Source organism: Meleagris gallopavo, chromosome 2 (genome assembly GCF_000146605.3).
Source record: "Meleagris gallopavo isolate NT-WF06-2002-E0010 breed Aviagen turkey brand Nicholas breeding stock chromosome 2, Turkey_5.1, whole genome shotgun sequence".
Classification (NCBI taxonomy): domain Eukaryota; kingdom Metazoa; phylum Chordata; class Aves; order Galliformes; family Phasianidae; genus Meleagris; species Meleagris gallopavo.
In genome coordinates, this window is record NC_015012.2 from 38,408,060 (window position 1) to 38,429,190 (window position 21,131).

Sequence of the window (21,131 nt, forward strand, 5' to 3'; positions counted from 1 at the left end):
TTTGTCCTTGGTGACATACAGAGAGAAGATACACAAAATATCCAGAAATATAGCTGGAAACAAAATGAAGAAAGTAGGAATAAAATACAATTTAAAAAATGGAAATGAGATGAGTAGAAGAAAGAGTGAGAGATAAATCAAAATGGAGATGAGGATAATCAGAAAGCCCTCTCTCCAGGAACACTAACTTCAAGAATTGCAAACAAGAAGGCACACAAACATCTAAAATAGGGGTGGAAAAAAAAAAAAGAAAGGCTACTTAAGACTTATTCATTAAATGGACTCACTATCATGTAAACTAAATTTTCATAGCTATTTAAGATACCCTAAATAAACCTGAGCTTGTACAGCAAGAAATATTACCTGTAATTTATTGGCTAGCACATTTAGCAGTTTGCTTTTCATTATTCACAGCTCCTTTTATTCATGGATATTTTGGGTTAGTGAATTTTCACTCACAAGAATTGTACCAACACAAAAGATCAGTGGGATAATCAAACAGCTTGAATATTGTTTCTGAATATCGAGTGGGAGCAACTCTGCATACACATACTGATTTTGCTAATTTCTCCCATCCCTACAGAAATCTATTCAAAATGCTATTTTTGTTTATTTGATCCCAAGTTCTTGTTACCAGCTATACAGCTGAAGATACAATCCTCCAATTCATGATATCATAACCTTTCCACAGCAAGCGAGTGCAAAGACATAAGTTGTTTCTTTCAGGCTGGAAAAGAATATTAGGACAACATAAGCCTTTAAGAAACAATAATCCTGAATTCGTGACAGTGCCTCTCATGTAAACTGAAAAATAATGTAAAACAAAGAATGTATTATTCAGAACAAGGAGAACTGATTCTCCAAAGAAACATATTCAATCATCCCCATGTGGGTTTGGCAACACCTCAGAATTTTTTAAACATTCCTGAACCCAGATAGGTGTTTCGCTGATGATTGAGGGCTTTATGAGAACCCATCAGTATGATAAAACTATACAATATGTTAAAGAGAGACTTTTACTCTAAAGAACATAAAAACACATTTGAGGCCGAATGCCTTCAGATGTCACAGAAGAGCGCAATTTTCTTTCAGTTTTACAAGCCTATCTGATAACTTGTTTACCATTCAGTGCCATCAACTTCTAACAACGTTCCAAATTTTCAGCATTCCAGATAATCACAGAGAATACCTAGTGTGACATTCCTTTGTTACAAAGGCACAGGTGATTGCACTTAAATGCACAAGCACTTCTTCAGGTAGAGAAGGATCTCTCAAGTAACAGCTTAAAGTCATGGGCAAACAACTCATTTTGGGTAACTAACTTCATATATTCAATGTCATATTAATTTATAGTCCATACAGACAAGAACAGTGCAGAATGTTGTAACCAGATGACAGAGCTATCCATCCAAAGGACACAGTCTTTTCCACGTGTACTGAGCTTTAAGACCATCAGCCACAAGAAATACTGTCCCCTTAGTGTACTTTGAGAGTGTTCGTACTCAGCTCTGCTCCCAAAAACATTTCTGAACATTAGTACCTTACAAAGGAGACCTGAGACACATCGTATGTAAACTAACATGATGAGTAATAGAGGAAGAGAATGGCTGTTATAAAAGCATTCATTTTTAAGTAAACTGGGAAGTGATGGGTTAGCAATTAGTGTTGACCTGTATGTTATGTTATGGCCCCCTTGGGACTCTGGAGGTCTTGCCTAAAAGGAGGAAGCTTAAGGAAGATGACATATTCAAACGCATTACATAAAAATATCACTTGCACAGAAAAACCACAAATTTCCATTGCAGGAATGCAAGTTGTGCTAAACACACACAATCCCCTTCACCCCTCACTGAACAAGTGCAAATGAGCAAATATTACAGTGGAGCAGGACTTCACTGCATTTCCCACACTGCGCACCCCCTGAGCTGAAAAAAGCCACCATTAAAATGAGAACAGCCACTGCCAAAGAGAAAATAAAGGAAGACAAATAGCAAAAGAGAATCAATTAAAGACAAAAGGTTTTACATACATTTGAAAAGTAACAAGGTGCTGTATCATTAACAATCAGTAATGGCAAAGCACAGGCATTGCAGTACTACATCTTACTCAAAGGCATATCTATTCATTTCCCTATACTTGCAGAATAAGATAAAATAGCTCAATAAAACACCTTTGTGTAATTGTCACCAGTTATTCCTGAAAAACATTATTCCCCCAAAATAATTTCATGATTTCTATCTAGGAATTAAAAACCCACGTTTATGTGATGAATGGAAGTCACAGAATAATCTTTTGAGGCCTGGAGACGAGTACAATCACATTAAATTCCCTCAGCTCAAGAAATGTCATCTTTACATCAGCTGGTACAAAAAATTGTTTCCAGCCTGAGGCAGTTACGATAAGGGATTTGGAAGCCATCACCATGTGGCCCATGAGATACAAAGGAATGCACCACAGCATATACAGCGTCTGTTGCTCACCATTTCGGAACTAATGTTCTCACAGCTGTGTGTGACTTAGACCAGCTGGGAAGAAGAAAGGGACTAAATGAGTCTCTGGAAGTATCCAGTATTTTGCATAACCTGTGTTTAACACTGCTGCAGCAGAACTGTGGGTAAGCAAAATAAGATCTGATGATTATACAGGATGGATGGAGTTGTGGATTCCCTTGAAAGCAGTATATGTAACATGCAGTCTTAGAGAGGGCAGAGATGGTATTTCAGCCATATTCACGCTCTGCTAAGATGCTGCCACCAGCTGAACAGCCCCTCAGTTCAACAGAGGCAGGTCAGGGGTTACACAAAATGACCGTAGGCCATCTGGCATTCCCAAGCAAGCCTGTGCTGCTGAGCATGTGAGGAGAAGCATTACAAAGCCAGAGAACAGCATTAGAGTGGCAACTCTCCTCAAGCAGAGGGCTGGCTTTCTGCACCAGGATACACAGAACACCAACAGCCCAAGCTGAAATCTTTCCCTCACAGTACATAAGAGGCTGTAGGCTGCCACAGAGGGGTTTTGTGATTAAAACATTTGCAAGCTTAGACTTGCAGGCTTGGATACCACTATTCAAAAGCATGGTGTCAGTCTTCAGACAGAGCTCTTGAGTGCAGGAGACTGAAGAGCTCCAGTTGGACATAGCGACCTCACCTCACTGCAGAAATTCACTGCTGAAATGTTTAAAAGTCTAATGATTTAATTAGTGATGAAGCCAGATCCTTCTGGGGTTTCTGCTGCCTCAGGGTTCAATTTGCTATGGCAGGTCTTGCTCTTGCATTCTGCATAGGGATAAATGATGGTCCCCAGGTCTTTCGTTTTTCCCAATGTTTCATTTGTTCTCTGCCTCATCTCCCTTAAAAATGGATTTTTCTCTGCCACTTCCCCTACCCAAATGCATTTTTCCCTTCATCACATTGCATGCCTGTCATTAATTATTTAGGCTACGGTTTAGGCATAACTTTTCTGTTCACATGCAATGCCACCCAAGAAATATTTAGCATATGAAAAAAAGAGAAAAAAAGGATTCTTAAGGTAAATATGAGTTGAGCCATACAAAAAAAGGTACACAACAATTCTGCTGCATTTCCTCTATCCACTCCAGAGTGCAAATTTCACAGGTTATCAATTTCTAATAAGTTTCACAAAGGATAATTAATTCCAAATGTGTTTCTACAAATATATAACAGATGTACTCTTGAAAAATAAAGCACTTATCTAGTACTATATCTCACGGAGCTGATTTTTCTGCTACTAATAATATTTAATTTTCTTCGATATAAAAGCCCTACAAGGATGCTCTGAAAGTAATGTCTCATATTTTATGATGTAGATCCACAACATTAAAGTGGATGTTGGTGGTATGGCAGTAGAGGTAGAACTTTATTGTCAATACATTCCATTACATTTTGTTGCCATGATGTGAGGCATTATTTCAGAGCGACCTATGTGTGAGTGTATATATTTAGTAAAGCAGCTTACTTATTTTTCTCTACTACTGCAAAAACATCAGCAGAATCTCCAAAGATAAGACTTAGCTTTTGCAGTATGCTTTGGTGACGTAACTGAATTCCTGTTTTTACACAGCACTTCATAAGATAACTGGATTTTCCATGGAACTTTTGCTAGCTTCTGTAAGGGGAATGGTCTGTAAGATAGCTGTTTTTTAAATTCTGCATTCTTCCACAAGTTTGTTTGGTGTTCTCCAGCTATCAAACATAAATCACACAAAGATCAACCTTGCCATGAACATGGATTCTCGCCCCCTTCCGCTATGACAGAAGAAAATAGACTTTGCTAGAGGACAGAGGTTTAATGAGATACAGGGTGTATGTAAAATGTGACAGCTATACAACTGGTCACATCACTTGACTTTCACCACGCTATATAAGCTAGCAAATAACTCAGCTGATGACTTTTCCTGCAGAAATATAGATTAGAGGTTTCTTACCCATTTAAAAAAGAGGTGATTTGGTGGATATCTTCAAAAGTAGATGAATATCTGTGAGAGCTAAGTCTAAACTTGGATTCCAACATCTAAGGACCTAAAAAATGTATGACTGGCAGTCTCAGTCTTCACTGATCTCAAAGGTCTTTATTAGTACTCTGTACATTTTGCAAAAGCTGGCCACTTTCATTAAGTGCTTAAGTACTGATTTAAGAGAGAGCATGTAGTCATGAAATTCCAATCCTAATCTTTTGTTCTTATGGCTGTAGATCACTCTTTCCTATGCTCAGTTTATGACCCTCAATCATTTACAAACAAGCACTTGACTTAAGCTTACTCATGGCCAAACTGGGTAGTTATAGAACCTGACTTTAGTCATGGTGGTAATGACGCAAAGGCTGCAGCAGAGTTTTCACTTGGAATGGAAAGAGGTGAGATGAAGAAATACAATTTCTGTGGAGGAGCAAGGATCCTACGTAAAGATGATCATCTGACTTCCATTGAACTAGATTAAACAGGTATAGCAAGCATCTTTAAAATCTCTTCTAAGCCCCTCGAGTGATGAGTTAAAGTTGTCGTACACTTAACATATCCATAGAAACATCTTCATTGAATACAGTCTCATTATCCTAACTCACATTATTTATACATTTATCATAGAATCGAGTTAGGAAAAGACCTCTAATATCTCCAGTATCTTATTTACATACTGAAAAACTGTTAGTGGTTCATGACTGAATTTCCTCCACCTGAGTCTTAGTCAACACCATTGGATTTACTATTATTACAGGCAGGAAGGGAAATTTCAGATGTTTGGCACCTCTGCAACAGTCTGTATAGCTGGAACATCCAGGTAGCCAACTGCGTCAGAAATACTTATAATGAACTCTGAAATGGATGGTAAACCTACTGGTACAGCTGAAGTACTACGCACATAGCACTTGGACTTCATGCATTTACATCCTCAGTAAAGGCTGGGAAGGACACTCAACTCTTAATCCCAACATTTTGAAACCTGTAGCTTCATTGTACTAGAAAACCAAGACTGAAATAGGGCTAGGCTTATATAGTATGAAGGAAGGCAACCTTTGTATACAAAAGCCTAAAAGCCTGTTTATCAGTTAAGTCCTTACAGCTTAGAAGCATCAATATGTGTTACTATACCTTATATTCTAACTTTTAATTAAGAGCAAGGTATTTGTTTATTAGTGTTCTTTTGTTGTTGTTTTGTTTGTTTATTGTTTTATTGTTGTTGTTTGGTTTTTTAATTAATCTACAGGAAAACTTGTCTTACAGTTATGGATATGAAGCCTCTTCAGCTACATTGAAATCAGACACAGTTCTGAAATTGGTTATGAAGTATTAAAGCCAGGGGGGACAGGCAATACACAGACAGTTAGATCTTTGAAGTCTGCTTCCATCATTTTTCACTCCATTCTGAATTACCTCTAAGCATGAGAGTTACTCAAATAAGTGCCCTCTACTCCACAGTATGAGTGAGCAAATAAAAAAATTTAGAACCATCTCTACCAATGCAACAACAAACACAAATGATGAGTGCAACTAGATTATTAATTATACCTACTCAGAAATAGAAAGAGAAGTAGAGTTAATCTGGGAATTGCACTTTCATTTAGTCAAAAACTCCAACTACAGCCTATGAAAGCTTTTTCTAATAAAAATATGTGGGGAAGAAAAAGTCCACTTTTCTATCACAACAATGTAACAATTGCTAACAATTGCCTAATCCTTCAAGAAGCAGCCTAAAACTTGAGGGTAATCTAGAGCCCTCTTCACACAGCAAGAAGAAATACATGTATTCTGCATTAGGATTCAGTTCCCAAAATATCTCCATTGTTGTTTTGGTTTCTATTGCTTTCCAAACCCTCAAAATAGCATTCACTCAAAACTGTTATATAGATGGTCATTACTTTTTAAGGGCACTCAGGACCGAAGTAAAGATTTCCTTGGCTCTGCTCAGTGTTGGGTTTTGCAAAGGAACACAGCAGTGTCTTTCTAACCAGCTGCAGCAGCCCCAGAGCTCCACAACTTTTGGATGTTCAACAGTTCACACCACAGATACAGCACCCGAAAGCTGAGCTGAGCTCGGTGATGAGGCGTGCACCAACCACAGGTGTGCTCTCTTGTCTCTGGCCCTACCAGCTCTGTTCAAGAGCAATCTTGTGCACTGGAAGATCCAACCCCAGCAATTCTTTCTTTCACCTGTATTCATTGACAGGCTGCTAGCAAAGCTGTTGAACATGGCCAGGAACAGAGGTCACAGCAATGATGTTTATGGGATTTCCAACTTCAAACTATTCTGGTATTATTCTCACACAAGTTCAAAAGCATTCTTATAATATTTATGCTTATCAATGCTGCTTTAAGAATCATTTTTAATTTTTCAAGGTTTCCATGATATCTTCCTTACCTATGTAGTTTGTCTTCCAGCAACTCCATGTACTTTTCAGCATTTTCCTTTATGCTGGTCGCTACAAGATAAAATTCAAAAGTTAGATAATGTTACAACTGTTCAGTGTTTCTTTCTTTTTTTGTTTTCATTTTGTTTTATATCATCTGATCTCTTACTCATAAATTCCATTAATCATTTCCACATTCACATTACATTGCATTCCCCCTTTTTCCTGAAAGTCTACTGTATGTGTACTAAATTAATATATCTACTGATTAGTGCATCACTGAATTTAACCATGTTTGCACCAGAAAAATGGTGAGAGTAACAAAGACACATACTGTAGAAGTTCACTCTAGACAAAGCAAAACAAAAAACACATAATACAGCTATCTCTTCCTCTTCACCAACAGCAGACACAGGCAAAAGATTTCCCAAACAAGAGTCCCTTAAAGTCTTATGAAAAGTGTATCCATTTTTTCTGACAGAACTGAAACACTGCGGCATGGACAGAGTTTCCAGTGAAGCTTTTAATGACTTAAAAACCAACCAACCAACTTAGAACCTAGGTATCAGCTTCACATGAGTCTCTAGAACTTCTTCACATGGAACAAACTCCAGCAAACTTCCTGCTCAATGTAACAAAAAATAGCAAAGCTATTGCTTGTATGATCCTTGGTACTCCATGTTTAGTATTAAAAGGTAAATCTCCTCCAGAAAAATGGAAGCTTTCAGTGTATCATTACATTATTTTCTTTCTATTTTATTTCCCTAACAGCCTAGTAGGACTGTTAATTGGTTGGTCATTTTGAAACTCTTAGCTCACTGCACACATCCCTTTTAAGTGAAGATACGTTCTATAGACCATCACTGTTTCTACAGATAAAACTTGCTGCTTGGATTAGGCACTATGAATTTAACTATTCACCTCCTCTTCCACATCTCTACAATTCAGTGCCTCCAGTGCCCCACATATTTTTCACTTCTTCCCCTATTATTTTCCCCTCACAACATAAAGATTCACACACTAAAGACTGACACAAAGTTAACCAGATCAGCTGTTCTGAAGTTGCATGTGTGCACACACAGGAGTTCAATAAAACTACTCAGACAATATCATTAGCAGCAAACATTAGGCTATATGTGACATAGATTGTCTTCAGAAGGTGTTCATCTGGTCCGACAGAAGTCATGCATCACTGAAGCAACCTGCATTCTGATGGCAAGCATGGGGCACATTTTACAAAGTTGATGCCTTTGAGAAAGGATGTCAGATTCATATATATATATGTATATACACACACTAATTCTCTATGAAAGCATCACAATTTTATCCATGATACCACTGTCAGAAGGGGTTTGGCAGCACAACACCTTAAGCCAGCAGGATTACGGAAGATTATGTTGTATATAGACAACTGCATTAATTGCTACATTCACAGGTCCATCTCACCATTAGAAAAGTGCTGATGAATGTTAAGCAAAAGGTTACACAAGGATTTTCACAACGGCACTGGAAACTATACAAGTTTCCTAATCTTGTAGCAGTTTTATAATAAGTACAGAGCTCACTAAAAGTTCCTGCTTTCATTATCGTTCTTTTATTCCTGTGCTTCCTGTGGAAATGCAGAAAGCCTGCAAGTCTTCTTTTAATGACATGGTACAGTTTTATATAAACTACAAGCAGCTTTTCAAAACTCTCTGACAATTGGCAATGTGTTGACCTGTGGTTCAGCATACACTTTGATAACAGATAGCTTGGAGGTACATTGCTGCTGTACTTCCCATTCTCTTGCCATTGTCACAATATCCTTGAACACGAGCTGTTACAACTCAGGGGCTTATTCATTCCCATAATAAAGTCAGCAAATATTATTAATTTTGGAGAGGAATGAGATGAGGTGGAGAATCTTTTTCACACTCACTTTGTTTCTAACCGATATAGTGACTTCTTACAATACATGAAAGATAAACCTTGCTTTCAACATCTCCTACTGTGCTCGTCACTTTTTAATTGGGTATGATCTGATAGAGTAATTTGCACTTTCACAGCTCAGTCCTGCCCCTACATGCAATTTTACAATGCCCTTGAAGCACACAGCTTAATATATCAGCATTATTCAATGACAAAAAGTAATGGACAAGAATATACCAGTAGTCAAAAGTAGGTCAGTTAAAAGCTAACACTCATTTGGAAATCACCTCACATCACTAAACTGCACTCTGTGCTGTCAAATGTTTTAACTACATTAAAAGAAATGCAAACTTTGCTGCTAAAAGAGAAAGCCACCCAGGCTAGCTTTGTCTCCTTGCCTCTTGTGCATGTAATTGAAAAAGCTGTGACCTGGAGATTTTGCTTGAAGGAAAATACTGCTTAAAAATTCTATGGGGGTTACTTCCATCTTAACAAATTGCAGGCTGGACTGAAAGAAATACACAAATTCTTTCAGCTTTTTTAGATCGTCTATTTGTAATAGAAGACAATCAACAAATTAGCAGCTTTTTTTTGTTCTAGTTTAATGAATCTTTATTCACCACTGCTTCAAAGCACAAAAACTTCAAGCTGGAAGCCGTGCGTGCCTTAAATCTAGCTAGGAGAGTACTCGATGACAGACCAAAAAAAAAGTAATAATAATTTATGAGACTCCTTTCTGCATAAACATGCCAAATGGTTTATTTTTATATTTAAATGAATGGGAGTGCTTTTTTCATGAGTTCTCTAGAGATTTATAGTTAGCTCACATTGGCCTTAAGTGGAGTTATTAAAATAAAAATGTATAAATACCTATGGGAAGATGAGACACTAGGGTATTTGCTAAGATTAAAAATAGACTTTTCTGGTGAAGCCTTAATTGAAGAAAAGTGAATTCAGCTTTTCTTTCTCTTATTATATTTATGTTTCTTCCGGCCTACAGCAGCAAAGTCCAGTCTTGGAGTCAGTCCTGGTCAGATGCAGCTGAGGGGAGCAGCAAGCTCCTGTGGTGGTCTTTTAGTTGCCACAGAGTATAAATGTACCATTTTAAAAGCTGCATAAATATCTTTCAATAATTAACATACACAGCATTACTTCAAAATATTGCATGTGGTTTCTCATCTGAGAGCACCTCCACTGGGGTAATGTTACAGTTCTTAATTACAACTATGATTTGTAGCTTCCATGTAAAGCTTTATTATTTTTATCCTCAGCCTTCGCTCTCACTAACTGTGTTTTCAGGGACAATGACATGTGCTTTGCATTCTATAATTAATATTTTCAAAAAATAATTTAACTTGGTACACCTGGAACCCAGTGGAAATTCCAGATGTGAATGCTCAGAAATTCAGAGGAGCAGGTCCTTAAAACCAAAGTAGCTTCCTCAACATCACAGCCATTTTGCACTGTCTTCTGTAGGTCTTAAGCCTTTCACCATACTAGTGATCCATAGCTTGAGTTTCAGGGTGAAAATCCCAAGTTCAATTTTTGCCTTCTATATTATCAGGGCTTTTTTCTTGTTCATTTTTATCTTCTGGTTGGTGAATGGTGACACATTTTGGCTTGCTGGAAGAGCTGCAATGGCTGCTAGCAGACACAGACCAAACATGAAAAAAAGTGCCACTCATTGCCTGCCTGTGCAGCAAGCCCAAAAACAATTCAACTAACCTCTCCTTTTCTGATGTGTAACCTTCTTTTTCAAGTACTCAGTTAGTGAAACAAAACAAAACTCTCACTGACATCAGTGAAACTTTTGCTCAACTTAAGGAAGTAGAATAAGATTTGGTTATTTAGAATGATATAAAAAATACAAGTATCTGTAAGGACACACATTGATCCAGCTGCCATAAACACTGAAGGAAGAACTAGGTGCAAACAAGGTTGACATTTCTTGTCCCGTCACTATTCTATTTTTGAAACCTATAAAGTGATTACTAACGCTAAGAGAAATGCAAAAGCAGAACATGATCAGCTGAAAACATCTTATCTCTCCTGTAGTGGAAGATGTGCTGTATTCATTTGTGAAGCTGCAGTCTGAAAAACTGCAGAAAAGCTTCAGTATATTTAAAGGTTAACTTGAAAAGCCAGTCAAACTTCAGAGAAGACATGTCAGCTGCTCACATACATGTCAAGATGATTTATCAAGCCACAGTAACAAGATTTTGGATTACAGAATAGCAAGGAATTTCGCAACTTGCAGACAGGCAGAGGAAAATCCCTAAGAAAGAACAAAAAAGGCCAGGTTTAAAGAGAGAAAAATAGGTGGTTCAAATAAAGACATGTAAATACTCCAAAAAGTCCAACATTCTGAGTTAACTCAATCAACTATTCTGGTTCACTGATTATTTTTTCAGGAACGAAGTAACTACTGAGAAATGTTGTTACTACCTGTCTCTTCCAGTGAATATATTTTGTGCCAAGGAATCTGTTAATCCTTTAAATATCATTACAGAACAGAACAAAATTAGCCTAGGGAAATTATTGTCACTGGAGATGAGTCGAACAAAAAATAGGAGTCTAAATGGTCTGCTATTACATGAATAAGAAGACTACACAAAGGTGAATTGTTATGATAAAAAACAGTATTGAACAGCTACAGTATCACAGCCTCACATGTAAAGACATAACCCAAGACTGACAGAGTTGAATATCTACCTAATAGGAGATTCCATAACACAACCACAAGGTTTTTTACTCCCTCTGAAAGCACTTGGCCTGGAGAATATCTTGCCACACAAATGCAAAGCTGTACTTTGCAGTTAGATGACACTAGTGGGTTGTTCAAACGCAGTTCTTCTGCTGGGACTGAGTTGTGTGAACTACCAGACATTCTCCACCCCTCTGCACGGATGAGAGACTGAAGCAACTGATAGGTAACTCAGTAATGTTGATTATTATAATAATCTCATCCCATAAGATGATGGTGCTTTTCAGGATCTATTGCGAAATGCCACTCTGCTGCTTTCAAAACTATGGTGGATAAAGTATGTTGCATCTTGACCATATGGAAGTTTCCAACACTATTTCCAGGTGCCTTTCCAAGCACTAGGTGGTCAACTGCTCTGATACAATAAGGTAACGCTTCTGATTTTTACAAATCACCAGTTAGAGGATCCAGCTTGAGCACTGCTGTCTTACAACACAATTCCTCTTCATTAGAAAGTTTCCTGTGAGTTTACTGATACTGTAGGTCTAACTTTCACTCAAATATTTGGGTACATCCTGAACAGGAAGAAGAGTACGGTCTAAACTCTAGACATGTCTGAAATAGGTGGACATTGCAGTACCCAAGACAGCCAGCCTTCTCACTTTAGGAGACCCCAGAAATGCCAAGTACCAGCTCCATCTGCTCATCCCTCTGAATACAAGACTCCCATCTTATTTATCTTTCAACTTAATTTGTAGGTCTTGGTGCAAAATTAATTACTTTGAGCCTACAGTAAGTCAAGTGATACCTGATTTTGATGTGAAAAAATACAGCTAAACATAGATGGTGTATAGAAATGACTGACTTGAGCAAGGAGGCCACATTCTGCCCTCAGGCTGGACATCAGTTCAGATATACAACACAGAAAATCTTACCATGAATGGAATTTTGACAAAAAAATAAAACCAGAAAACCAGATCTTATAAAGAGAAATGACAGGAGATGCTAGCAACTCCGCCTATAACAACTTACATTTCTTTCTGGGCAAGGCATAAATGGTTTGCAGAGCCAAAAAGAGGTGGGCAGAGCTGCCCTGCATAAAAAGGCACATTTGAAAAGCAGACATTCCTAGAATTTACCTTCTGAACCTTCTGCATTGTATGTGGTACTTTTCATCGAAAGAGACAGTTGACTCTTCAAGTTCTGTGATGATTAAATTGCCTAAATTGAAGGGAATTACCACAGCATCATCTGGATGCTGTGTTTCTTTCAGATTTCTGTAAAATCTAGTGACTCAGACACAGTGGTTCCTCCTGTGATATACATGTGGGAGAAAGCAGTAGGGAAAAGACAAGTTACTTTCTAAATGCTTTCAGAAAATAATCTACTGTTAAAAAAAAACAGCTGAAATTCAAATAAATTTTTTAGTATTCAATATCAAGTGAAGCTTGCTGCCTCTCCATTAAAGGGGCTGTAGGTGAAATATTGAATCAGCAGTAACACAGCACTGAAATTACAGAACAAACACCCTGATACTTTAAGAGGCTATAAAAAGCATTGGGAAGGAGGGTAAGGCCCTGGGTCATTGAGCATTTAGCACAAGACCACCCACTCACCCAGCCCCCAGGCCTTCCAAGCAAGACCTTTTGCCCGTACCAGCTCTCAGGTAATCACAAGCCAGGCACAGACACTTAATCACAGGTTTGGTTACTTTTCCACATGCAACTCAAAAGCTTACAAATACTGCATCTGGGGAGCACCAAAGGTAGAATAGACAAGCCAAAAATGTGAAGAAAATCATTCCTACCTCTCCATATACTTGGCACTGGATGGCAACATTCTTACTTCTGGGAAACCTGAACAGAACTCCACATCTGGATATCTCTCTTTTTTGTAATTCTGACATAAAGAAGCCAACATCACCCAGAAATGCTTTCTCTATTACAGATAAGATTTTACATTATTCAAAATCAGCTGAGATGTGAAACTGTGTGCATTTTTCAGCTACGGTGTGACCATACGGTGCCATTTTGGAAGTATGCTGGAGATCTCTGCCTCAAACCTCTGCCTCAGGTAACTGAGACTCTTCAAGTCTCCTACAGACAAGATGAGGTTTGTGTTTTACTCTTCCAAACCATCACACAAACACCTGTTTTGATAGCTTCTCTGCAGTCACCCAAGCCACTATACAATCATTTATCAACATGCCTTAAGGTTGAAAGCATCTTCCCAAAAGCCATGTAGAAAGTTTCCCTTTGCTTTCCATTCCTATTTTTCCCTTCCATTCTTCACTAAGCAATGGGGGAGAAATGAAGAGGAAAATGGGAAAGGAGAGCTTTTTTTTTTTTTGTCTCTCTCTTATCTAGTTTCATTCCTCTGCCAACCATCTGTTCAAACACCACCCAAAAAAAAAACATTTTTCTCACTTCTTCTTGCAAAGCAGAGCCTGAGCATCAAGGAGATCCATGCATCCAGTTTGATCTCTGTGGATTGTCAGCCATCACAAAAGATCATCTGGAAACTATTTACACAAGCTAACAAGGCAGCCAGACTCGACATGTGCATAGGCACCGAAAGAGTTCAAACTTGTTACTTGAACTGCCACAAGTTTTTCCTGAAAGTAAGATTTATTTTATCACAGTTGTATAAAACAAAAAGTCCCTGAACAAGCCATTTATATAGCCATCCAAGACAAACAAAAGAGAAAAATTAGGCTATATTCAGTGGCTAAGCTCAATGCCAGTAACTGACAAAACCTAATACCTAAATCATGAAAAGAAGGAAGAAGTCAAAATTATTTTTGACTGAGAAGACAAACTACAAGAAATCTCAATTTAATTTTTGTCTCAGCTGTATCTCTAATTGTTAATAGGGATGATCTGGTAGATGATCAGACTTACGTCATCTCAACAGTTAAACAATGTCAAGTCTCCTAAGTAGCCTTGTAGCTACTTAAAATAGTACTTGGTTTAAGTTCTTTTTACAGTAGCTGTTTCACTGAACTTTCCAGTATTCAGTACTACACATAATATTTCAGTTCTAGAGTTACAACAAAATTTATATTAAATGAATAAACCACTTTGGCTTTTTAATTCAAGGTCATAAAAGAAACAGAAAGATTTCTTGACCCTTTCTAGCCCTTCCAGAAAATCTTTCAAAACGAAAGGACTCTGTAAACTCTCCTGATAGTACTATTATTATCTTTTCTACAGCTCAAACTTTTGGCTAGTCAAACTATACAATCCAGTGAGAATCCTGGCACCTACACAGAGACAGTCTTCATCTAGAAGATAAAACATATTTTATACTGCAACAAATATAATAATTTAATGCTGAAAACACAACAAAACAGAGCAGAAAAAAAGATTTTTTTTTAAAATTTGCTTCCAAATGCTGCCATGGACTCCAGCTCCTGAAAAAGTTGAAAGGGAGAGATGAGTATAGATGTAAGTGCTTTGAAAAGCAACAAGAAAAAAAAAAAAAGAGTCTTTAAAAAAAAGACTAATGTTACCACTGAGAATGGAAAACGACACATCTTCACCCCCGTTGAACAAATGGTTGCTAAAACATCAGTCCTTTGGATTATTTTAAAGAAAGGAAAGTAGAGCTTAAAGGTGTCTTGTGAAGGTTAGAACTAGTACAAATTGCTGTAGCTATGCAAAAGAGGAATATTCAGCATTGCAAACTATTTTTAACAATGTTGAAATGACATCAAATAAAGCAGTGACTTCCTACACCAATACTTTAAAGCGCTAACAGCGGATAGCATAAACTTGCATTTTTGCACTAGAGTTTTATCCAAGAAGCTCCAAGAACAGGTCTTCAGACTACAGAACACCTGTGGAAAAGTTACTTTCTTTTTTAAATAGCTGGCAGTGAAGAGCAAGGTAGGGAAGGCATGTACACCGAAATTTTCAGAAACCCTTTGTAAATCTCCTGGCCACTGTTGGCTGTATCAGGAATGTTTGCTGCACTGCAATTACAGGGCTTCTAGAAAAAAATAACTGAAAAACACAGAGCTGCTGAGCAGACCTTGTTCTGCAGTCACTCCAGGCAGGAGAACTGAAGCACACAACCTAAGCATACTGCATTTCTTAATCCCTAATAAACTTCATTTTGACCTCTTCCTCCTAGCATTATTCAAATTGCTCACAAACTTCATGAAGCTCATCAGTAATATTTAGCTATACTTGACGTATCTAGTAAACATGATGCTTTTGACCATGAACATGCAGTCACCTCTTAAAAGACTTTCACCTATTAACCTTTAAAGCTGGAGCAGAGATTTAAAAGATTTGGAAAAATTCCAGCAGTTGAACGAAACAGATGTAGCTACAAGAATGTATACACACTAAACACCCTTATTAACCCTGAACACCGAAAGGGCAGATGCACAGATACAAATGCATGCTGTTGAGTTGAGAGGTATTTTCTGAACTGCTTTCAAGACACGATTATTGATTTAATCGGCTGACTTAAAAATAACACTTTGAATATAAAATCATTATTAGCTTCCTTACTTTCTAGCACAGAATTTTAATTTGCTGGAGATATTGAAAAAGACATCTTTAATATCTCTAAATTAAGGTGGCATCCATGGAGCATTTTCCCATAAGGTGATGAAGTACATTTCAATTGCACAGTAAGCAAGATTCCAATAATATTCCAGTGGAAGAAAAAAACCTTCCACACTGCACTTTACTAGATAATTCCACCCATGTTACTCTGTATTTTATTTTATTTTTTCCTTGATACCTTCTTCTGTCACCAGAGCCAGAGATAAATTTGCACGTTATCCAGACAAACCATGAAATGCTTAAGCTTCCTGATAATCTTTTTGGCTAAAGAAGAGACTTAATTCATACTTTACATTGAGAGATGATAGAAAAAGCAGCCCTATTACAAGTTCAAAATGTCTTTCTCAATTGAAACTGACAGTTTCAGCATCAACAGAAAATATTTTACTTGAATTAAACTATAAGACCTCTGCTTGAGTAATGTCCATAAAAGAAAGGCATTCAAGCCCTTGCCCTTCATGCATCGTCTCAGCCTGGCTATACTGTAAGTAGGATAGATAGATTGGTTCTTCAAAGCAGCACAATGCTTTAATGCAGTCTTTTTTTCTTTTTCGTCCCTATTGACAATAATCGTTTCTGGTGGAGTTGGCCCTTTCTCTTGAATGGTCTCTATGATTTTAATTTCTATACATTTTGCCTGCCATGTTTCTCCAGATGTTTTCCTCCTTGACTCCTAAGTCTATGTGGTTGTGTGTCCTATTTTCTCTTCTCTTCTTCCTTTTTCATTCTTCCTCTGCCTTTCAAATTCCTTTTTCCCTCAGGCTGTAAATCATTTAGTACCACAGGGAATTTTACTTCTGGCTTTGCTCCCAATACTAAATTTGCAGAGCTTAATTTACTACCAGAAAAGAAAACTTCTAACAAAGACTTCAAAGTCTGCAGTTGGAGGACACTTTGCTGGTCATTCTGTTGGTTTTTGAATTAAATTCCTGATGGCTGATGTATACTCTTCCTACTCTAGCTTAATTTAACATCTTCTAATATAAAATGTTCTTTAAGTATGAATGCAAATATTTATCAGTTTAATCTTTATGACTCAAATTATCTTTCCAGTATCATCTGGAATGATTTAAGTTTTTGAGAAGTTTTGAAAAGATGAACTAGAAGTCAAACTCTGGTGAAGTCAAGCTTATAATCTTCAGGACATCCGGAAATCCTTAGCAACAGCAGTATTACGAGTCTGCTTGTCAGAAAGAGAAGTGCATGGAGTCAAGTAAGAAAAAGTCATAAGACAAAGATCATGTTGAAAAGTGACTGCTTAGAGAATTGAGCCCAAGGGAAAGCTCTGCAGGTGTGAGCTGGTCTGGCATGTTAAAGCCCGCTTTCTAGGGTACTAAGTTGAGGTCTGAGCAGAGACAAGTTCATGCTGCACATTTTCTCAACTGAGCTGCTGCCCTTTTGCTTGACTGATGGACCAATGTCAGATGAATGTCTACTTTTTTTTTTTTTCCTTGATCTTCCTTCTTCTCCTTTTTCTCACTTGAATTTTATAAGGCTGGGCCTGAATACCCATAGTTTAATATAAGTGGACTTGTATCAGCCTGTATGTTTATGGAAAGCTGAGGAATGTGCAGCAGTTTTCTGAACGTCAAGGTTTGTCACATATTTTTGCTGCTCATACCTGGCCAACTCATGGAAATGAAAAATGCTCACACAGCAATGCTTCCACAGTGTTAGATTGCAAAAGGCATTTTCAAAGCTGTGATTGTGCATTTTAGCTGTGAAACTTCCAGTGATAGCAGTAGAAGTCACACAGCTAAATCCCCAAGCAACACTTTCGGAGGATGACTTACATTTAAAAGAGGATAAGAAGAAAATACTTCTTACCCCATTTTCCGTGTAACACTATCAGTTTCAAATTTGGAGAAGTGTGGAATCATTTGGGGGGAATAAATGATTCACTGAGTATCAATTTTTCCATCCAATTAGGCTGGGCATTTACACTGAATGTTTAACACATATCCCTGCTTCCTCTCCCTTTCCACAAAGTATATATATTAAACACAAGTTAAGACTTGTGTGTTTTCAACTTTGTTGATTTTATATTCCTGTTGGGATTTAAAGTACTGTTTTGTTTAATTATTTTTCTTCCACTCATCCATAGTATTGAATGACAGTAATAATGAGCTCAGAATCATTGTACAAATCCCAGTAGGAGCCATTCATGGTTTGTTAATAGGACATTATATTTGCATTACCACGTTCAGTTCAAAGCACATTGTGTAAATTAGCTCCAAGGGTTACTACCATGAATCTAAAACCAGAACATCAGGTCAATTAGCACTGCACAAAAGCACATTAGTTTGGGTGAAATCATAAAGGGTGTGATTAAAATTCTAGGAAATCCTCTCCTATCTTGGCTAAGAGCCTCTCAGAAGAAGGCTGGTTTTGCCTCCGGGAGAGACCAGAATGCCTCAGCTCACACAAGTGCAGCCTGATGCCAGTGACCCCAAGGCCTGATAAGCAGTGCTGACCTATTCTAAAGCAGGGGAAAATTAACTTGCAGTTCACATGAAAATCCTCCAGTCCCATAGAGACACTTTCTTCCCCATCCAAATTAAAAGAACAGGTAAGTATGAGGAAAACTTTGAGGATCTGAGAGTTCAACATAGCATGTATTTCTTACATGAAAATTCAATTACTAAGAAGAGCTTATTTAGTTTCTACCACAGAAAGCATACTATCACTACCCAGAACAATTAAGCCCACAGCCACAAATCAAAAAGTCACAATTTTATAGTGTTGAGACAGGGAGTTTCCAGTAACAATAAGTTGTACGATCCCAGTAATATACTGTAAGACTACTTACTTTTTGGGTAAACAGCACATGAGCATTCACAAAAGCAGATAACTCTGCAATGAATTTAGTTAATGAATTTCACAGATCACAAACAAACAGCATCTTTGAACAAAACTGCTGGAAAAGAAGCACCAGGAGAAGGGATATAATAATGTTGTTCTATCTCAGGACTATAATTCTGATGAAGCCAAGGGATGTTCCAAAAAAAAAAAAAAGAGGCCAAAGGATGTTACTAACTGGTCAGATCAGTTGACTGGTCCAAACCTTCTACTCAATTCAAGTCAGTCTTGCTAAGCTGTCAAGTCAGCATGAGTTATATGTCTACTCAGCCAAAGATGATCAGAGACTCATTCCTGTGGTTAGTCTTTTTTTTCTTTTTTTTTTCCTCTAATCAATGGCCTTATAATAACAGCTTCTTCTATAAACACTAACCCATAATAATCATAAATCATTACTCTCTGCAGAAACGTACTTAAAGTAGTGGCTAGGTAACTTCAAAAATTATATAATCTTGAATTAAATAATGGAATTTCAGATTACACAAAAGAAATCATTCAATAACAATTTTCATAGTCTAGTGCATAAGAATGGTCATTCCTTATACACTGAGGTGGCGATAGCTGTGACACAGACTAAGATTTCATCATTAATATTTATAAGGCTTTTCTTTTAACCACATACACAACTCTTTGGATCTATCTAATAGACTGAAGCTCCTGACAAGCCCTGGAAGAAATGATTGGGATATATGCAGAACGAGGTAGAAAGAGATACTGGAAAATAAATGTGGAAGTTTGAGTCAAGTAACCTTGTGAAATGCTTCCAGTTCCTAAATCATTACCAGCTAAATAGCTGGAATTTTCCTTGTGGATGAAATTGTAAGAATGAAATTATTTGCCTATATGAGATATTGGGCATGTTTGTTTGGCAGAGAACAGCATATAAATAGACAACAGATTCCACTCTACCTGTGTAAAACAGAAATAGGTTTTTAGTAAATTACAAATGGCTGGGAAAGACTCAGCTAGGAAAAAAAGAAAAAAGCTTTATATGGATTGCAGTTACACAAGGAAGATGAGAAACTACACATAAATTGAAAGAAAATGAATACATTAGCAGAATACAAACTAACAAAAGGCATATTTTAGAAAGCAAGCACTATAAGACCCCTACTATTACATGAAAACTCAACTGCAAAAACAGATGAGATAGAGCGATTGACAAAATAAAATGTGTTTAGTATAAGCGCTTCTGAAACCATATAGAGTGACACAAACCAATGGATTATTTGCTGTATCTACCTATTTAGTAGCATATTAAAGCTCAGATTAGCCTTTGAAAGATTAGACTGCAAGCAGAGGCAGGGAAGTAACATTTTACTGCAAGATTCAGGAGGAGCCACTGTGATTAAAATTCTGCCTTTTCAGGACTACTCCACTGAATTTGAATTCTCTAAATTTTGTATTTTCTTTCTTTGTTTCAATTTGTTCTTGTTTTCTATTGGGTTGTTGATGGGGAACGTTTCTTCCTACATGTTTTATATCTATTAAAGAGGCAGAGAAACTGCTAAATATTTTATTCCATGGAAATAAAAGATTTCTTGTAATTCTGCGTTTCTATATCACCACAGAAACATCAATTAGAACTTTCTGTTTGACATATACAGACACAAATGCATGGAAATTTGCGTCAGACTTCCTCAAGTTATATCCACTCAAGGTCAGGACAAACTGAAGAGAAAAATCTCCTTTTGCTTTCTTTGTTTCACATGAGACTGCCAGTCTGCTACTGCTCCCCTAATGAGAGAGTGGTGTAACTATTATTCCTAATTGTGCATTATTCCAATTTTCATCATTTTAAGACTAAATTATCCAAAAAGAAAGGGGTTGTTCAAAGTGGAGCCGTTCCCTAAGAAAATGCATCTGAGTAAGAGCAATTAAACACTCACATTCTAAGAAGTTGTGAGGCAGACTTTCTTAATAATGATTCATTTGAAATGATCCCAGAGAAGTGCAAATTTTTTAATAGTTTCATTCTCTGTGGTCCTCCCCAGAACATTTTCAAACACAGTACAATACAGCAATCGGCAACAGGGAACAAGTACTGCTTTACTAACACTGGAAAGTGGAGTATGTTAGCAAAGAAAAGATACAGCTGCTGAAATTTGATTTCTGCCATTGCATCCTTACTAAAAAATGTATTATTGGGGGAAGTTCTGTGGTATCTGGATAGCTGCAATTGTTTGAAAAACATTAATATGTTGATTTTTTTTTTTTTTTTA

The 21,131-nt window shown here is 37.2% G+C and overlaps 1 protein-coding gene across 3 annotated transcripts in view; it reads right to left on the bottom strand.

The window, feature by feature from the left end:
- The window catches only part of DISC1 (DISC1 scaffold protein), a 201,503-nt gene that overhangs the window by 35,427 nt on the left and 144,945 nt on the right, over window positions 1-21,131 (bottom strand). For all 3 annotated transcript variants that reach the window (XR_002111993.2, XM_031552422.1, XM_010707011.3), the window contains one exon: window positions 6,873-6,933. Coding sequence is in view for 2 of the 3 variants with exons in the window: in XM_031552422.1 (XP_031408282.1) it covers window positions 6,873-6,933 (61 nt within the window). In the remaining variant the exon portion in view is untranslated. The remainder of the gene's footprint in view (window positions 1-6,872; window positions 6,934-21,131) is intronic.